At 63.9% G+C, this 5,012-nt stretch overlaps 1 protein-coding gene across 1 annotated transcript in view; it reads left to right on the top strand.

Annotated features, from left to right (window-relative positions):
• KMT2D (lysine methyltransferase 2D) overlaps nucleotides 1-4,982 on the top strand; it is a gene marked incomplete at its 5' end in the record, with an annotated part of 23,600 nt that extends 18,618 nt beyond the window's left edge. The window contains 13 exons of the mRNA XM_017728676.1: nucleotides 34-127; nucleotides 213-369; nucleotides 454-535; nucleotides 622-797; nucleotides 1,148-1,296; nucleotides 1,402-1,537; nucleotides 1,619-1,755; nucleotides 2,119-3,289; nucleotides 3,519-3,655; nucleotides 3,779-3,909; nucleotides 4,011-4,296; nucleotides 4,672-4,745; nucleotides 4,847-4,982. Coding sequence (XP_017584165.1) covers nucleotides 34-127; nucleotides 213-369; nucleotides 454-535; nucleotides 622-797; nucleotides 1,148-1,296; nucleotides 1,402-1,537; nucleotides 1,619-1,755; nucleotides 2,119-3,289; nucleotides 3,519-3,655; nucleotides 3,779-3,909; nucleotides 4,011-4,296; nucleotides 4,672-4,745; nucleotides 4,847-4,982 — 2,866 coding nt within the window. The remainder of the gene's footprint in view (nucleotides 1-33; nucleotides 128-212; nucleotides 370-453; nucleotides 536-621; nucleotides 798-1,147; nucleotides 1,297-1,401; nucleotides 1,538-1,618; nucleotides 1,756-2,118; nucleotides 3,290-3,518; nucleotides 3,656-3,778; nucleotides 3,910-4,010; nucleotides 4,297-4,671; nucleotides 4,746-4,846) is intronic.
• Nucleotides 4,983-5,012: the final 30 nt, after the last annotated feature.

Consider the following 5,012-nt stretch of genomic DNA (forward strand, 5'->3'; position numbering starts at 1 on the left):
GCCCACCTCCGCCCCCTCCGCCCCCTTCGGCAGCAGCCCCATCAACGGGAAGAGCCAGCTGCGGGGCGCCTTCGGCAGCGCTGTGCTCGACAGCGTCCCCGACTACTACTCCCAGCTGCTCACCAAGGTGAGAGGGGGGTTGTTCCCTGGTGTCCCCCTTCTCCGGGGGTCCTGGACCATCCTGCTGTTCTCACCCCGCCGTCTCCCCCTAGAACAACCTCAGCAACCCACCCACGCCACCCTCCTCGCTGCCCCCCACACCCCCTCCCTCCGTGCAGCAGAAGATGGTGAACGGTGTCACGGCCCCTGAAGAGCTGGGGGAGCAGCCCAAGGACGCTGACCCAGCCCGCGAGCCCCACGGCCAGAAAGGTGAGCCTGGCTGGCACGGGGGTGGCACAGAGTCCCTGCCATCGCTTGTCACCCCCTGCCATGACACCCATCCCTTGTGTGCAGATGCACCGGCCGTGGAGGTGAAGAGCCTGGACCTGCTGGCAGCACTGCCCACCCCTCCGCACAACCAGACCGAGGACGTCAGGTGAGACCCCCCAGCGTGGTGACCCCCCGCAAGTGACACCAGCCCTCCATGGGTGACACCAGGCGCTGACATGTCCGTCCCCACAGGATGGAGAGTGACGATGAGAGTGACTCCCCCGACAGCATCGTCCCTGCTTCATCCCCTGAGAGCGTCCTGGGCGAGGAGCTGCTCCGATTCCCACTTCTCAGTGAGGCCAAGCCAGAGCTGGAGGAGCGTGTGCTGTCCCCCATCATCCCCATCATCCCCCGGGCCAGTATCCCAGGTGGGATGGGCTGGAGGGATGTGTGGAGCAGGGCGGGAGTGGTCTGTGGTCCACGTGGACTGGGCAGGAGGGGGTCTGTGGGATGTGCAGCACAGGGAGGGAGTCTGGAGCATGGGTGTCAGGTAGGATGGGATATGGATGGGGTAGGAGGGGCTTCCCCATCTAGGAGGGGATTGAGGGAGTCAGGGGAAGGGTCCTTGGGAAGTGTGGGATGTGAGGGAAAGCGATCTGCAGGGTGGAGGATTCCCAGCAGGGATCTGGGGCAGTTGGGTGGGCTCATGGGTGGCAGCTGGTGGGGCTGGGTTTGCACAGTTCTGACCCTGGCTCTGACCCCCCTCTCCCCACACCAGTGTTCCCCGACACAAAACCCTATGAGGTCACTGAGCCCTTTGGGGCTCCCCCAGGGAAGGTGGGGGCAGCAGGCCCAGGAGCCCCGTGGGAGAAGGGCAAGAGCAGCGAGGTCTCTGTGATGCTGACGGTGTCTGCAGCTGCTGCCAAGGTGAGCGAGGGCATGGGGCGATTCAAGACCCTCGGGGTCCCAGCAGTGACCCAACACAGTGGCACCTGCAGCACCCTGGACCCATCCTGCCCTTCTCTCACCTAGAACCTCAATGGGGTGATGGTGGCCATGGCCGAGCTGCTGAGCATGAAGATCCCCAGCTCCTATGAGGTGCTGTTCCCTGACGGTCCCATGCGAGCAGCCGTGGTTGAGGCCAAGAAGGTGGAGACCGATATGGCCGGTGAGTGTTCACCTTGTCCCCATGGGCCCCCCATGTCCCCAGGCTGGGACCCCCACGACAGGCTGTCTATCCCTCTCCCAGGAATGCTCGGAGGGAAGGAGAAGGCTCTGGCTGGGAAGGTGCCGGACAGCAGCTCGGAGTGGCTGAAGCAGTTTGACGCGGTGCTGCCGGGGTACAGCCTCAAGGGCGAGCTGGACCTCCTGACGCTGCTCAGACAGGTCAGTGGCATGCAGGGGTCCCCCGGGGCTGGGAGCCTGGGGGGAGGGTATTGGGGTACCCATAGGCCTGTGGCTGTGTGGGGGTACAGGAGTAGGGGCTTTTTGGTGGAGGTGTGTGGTGGTCTCTGTAGGTCACTGCGTGGTTGCAGGGACTTTTTTAGGGGGCCAGGTATCCCCATGGGCAGTGCTGAGTCTCCCAGGAAGGAGTCCAGGAGGTCTTTGCAGGGTCGGGGGCATATGGGGTGCTGAGGTGTCCTTGCAGGGCCCCTGCAAGGCCAAGGACCCCTCCCTGCAATGCACAGGGAGGTTGGGGGTCCCCATCCCTGCAATGCTCTGACCTGTTCCCCCCTCCCTGTGCCACAGGAGAGCCCTGCTCCTGAGAAGACCCTTCACCACTGCTACGTCAACAACGTCTCCAACCTGGATGTGCGGCAGCTCTCTGTCCTGCCCCAGGAGCCCTCGCCCCCGCTGTCCCCCTCTGTCCCCTCCCCATCCAGCCCCGCTGAGCCCACTAGGGTCCCCAACCCCGAGGCACCCCATGAGGCAGCCCCAGCCCCGTTGTCACCGCTGCCACTGGCCCCCTCGCCAGCCCCCCAGGAGGAAGGGGCGGCAGCCACCCACTCGCCGCCCCGTTTCAAGCCACGCTCGCGGCCTCCGGAGGACGGGGATGAGGCGAGGCCGCGGCGGAAGAAGTGGAAGGGGGTGCGCTGGAAACGGCTGCGCTTCCTTGTCACCATCCAGAAAGGGGGGGCCAAGCGCGACGGCGACAAAGAGATTGCCGAGTTCATCGACAAGCTGGGCACCACGCTGCGCCCCGAAAAGGTGCCGCAGGACCTGCGCAAGTGCTGCTTCTGTCACGAGGAGGGCGACGGGGCCACGGACGGGCCAGCCCGCCTGCTCAACCTTGACCTCGACCTCTGGGTCCACCTGAACTGTGCCCTGTGGTCCACGGAGGTGTATGAGACGCAGGGAGGGGCCCTGATCAACGTGGAGGTGGCCCTGCACCGCGGGCTGCTCACCAAGTGCTCCCTGTGCCAGAAAACCGGTGCCACCAACAGCTGCAACCGCATCCGCTGCCCCAGCGTGTACCACTTCGCCTGCGCCATCCGCGCCAAGTGCATGTTCTTCAAGGACAAGACCATGCTGTGCCCCCTGCACAAGCTGAAGGGGCCCTGCGAGCAGGAGCTCAGCAGCTTCACCGTGTTCCGCCGCGTCTACATCGAGCGGGACGAGGTGAAGCAGATCGCCAGCATCATCCAGCGTGGGGAGCGGCTCCACATGTTCCGCGTGGGTGGGTTGGTCTTCCACGCCATCGGGCAGCTGCTGCCACACCAGATGGCCGATTTCCACAGCGTCACGGCCCTCTACCCCGTGGGCTATGAGGCCACGCGCATCTACTGGAGCTTGCGGACCAACAACCGCCGCTGCTGCTACCGCTGCACCATCTGCGAGAACAACGGGCGCCCCGAGTTCGTCGTGCAGGTCATCGAGCAGGGCTTGGAGGATCTTGTCTTCTCTGACTCCTCGCCACAAGGTAAGGAGTTGGGAGATGACAGCGTCCGGCCTTTGTCCCAGTGGCTGAGCCACACCAGAACACACCAGAGGGTGAGGGGGTGGAAGGTGGCTTGAGGTCCCCACTGGGTCCCCATCTCAGTGGCACTCAGTGCTGTGCTCTGGTGACAAGGCGGTGATTGGTCACTTGGACTTGATCATCTTGGAGGACTTTTCCAGGCTCGTTAATTTTGTGGTTCTCCCCTTGGCAGCTGTCTGGAACCGGATCATCGAGCCAGTGGCGATGATGAGGAAGGAGGCCGACATGCTGCGACTCTTCCCTGAGTACCTGAAGGGCGAGGAGCTCTTCGGCCTCACGGTGCACGCGGTGCTGCGCATCGCTGAGTCGGTGGGTCCTGGGATGGGTGGGGGTCTCTCCCCCATACTGGGGGTCCACCCTGCTGGGGAAGGGCCCAGTGGCTGTCCTGGTGCTGCGTCTTGACCCCCGGTCCTTCCGTGTCCCCCTCTGCAGCTGCCGGGTGTGGAGAGCTGCCAGAACTACCTGTTCCGCTACGGGCGCCATCCCCTGATGGAGCTGCCACTGATGATCAATCCCACCGGCTGCGCCCGCTCTGAGCCCAAGATCCTTACCCACTACAAGCGGTAAGTGGGGCTGGAATTCACGGGGAGAGTTGGGATCCACCAGGAGAGCTGGGATCCCTGGAGATCCCTCAGCTCAAACTCCTCTCGTTCCCCCCTGGAAGGCCCCACACCCTGAACAGCACAAGCATGTCCAAGGCCTACCAGAGCACGTTCACGGGCGAGACCAACACGCCCTACAGCAAGCAGTTCGTGCACTCCAAGTCCTCCCAGTACCGGCGCCTGAAGACGGAGTGGAAAAACAACGTGTACCTGGCGCGGTCCCGCATCCAGGGGCTGGGGCTCTACGCGGCCAAGGACATCGAGAAGCACACGATGGTCATCGAGTACATCGGCACCATCATCCGCAACGAGGTGGCCAACCGACGGGAGAAGATCTATGAGGAGCAGGTGGGGCTCTGGTGGGATGCTGGGGGCCGTGTGGGCACTTGGGCAAGATGTGGAGGGACTTGGGTGGCGTGTTGAGGGTTCTGCTGGAACATGGAGGGACTTTGAGAAGGACATGGGGGAGTCAGATGGGATGTTGGGGACGCGGGTGGGATGTGGGTGGACTTGGGTGGGATGTTGGAGACTCTGGCAGGACATGAGGGGGGGACTCAGGCGCGATGTGGAGGGACTTGGGAGGGGTGTTAAGGGTTCTGGTGGGACATGGAGGGTCTCGTATGGGATTTGAGGGTCTCCAGTGGGATGTGGGGTGGTGGACGTTGACTCAGGTGGGATATGGGGACCTCAGTGCACTCCTCAACCCCCTCTCCTCCGTGGCAGAACCGCGGCATTTACATGTTCCGCATCAACAACGAGCACGTCATTGACGCCACGCTGACGGGGGGCCCGGCCAGGTGAGCACGGGGGACTTCAGGGTGGTGGGATGCCCCCAGAGGGAGCCATGACATCCATCTGTCCTATCCCTGGGTTGGTGCTGACCCCCCTCATCCCCCAGGTACATCAACCACTCGTGTGCCCCGAACTGTGTGGCCGAAGTCGTGACCTTCGACAAGGAGGACAAGATCATCATCATCTCCAGCCGGCGCATCCCCAAGGGGGAGGAGGTCAGTGAGGGACTGAGGGGGTGCTGAGGGGGTGCTGGGAGGCTGGGGGGGCCAAGG

This window comes from Corvus brachyrhynchos, unplaced genomic scaffold (assembly GCF_000691975.1).
Source record: "Corvus brachyrhynchos isolate BGI_N302 unplaced genomic scaffold, ASM69197v1 scaffold193, whole genome shotgun sequence".
NCBI lineage: Eukaryota > Metazoa > Chordata > Aves > Passeriformes > Corvidae > Corvus > Corvus brachyrhynchos.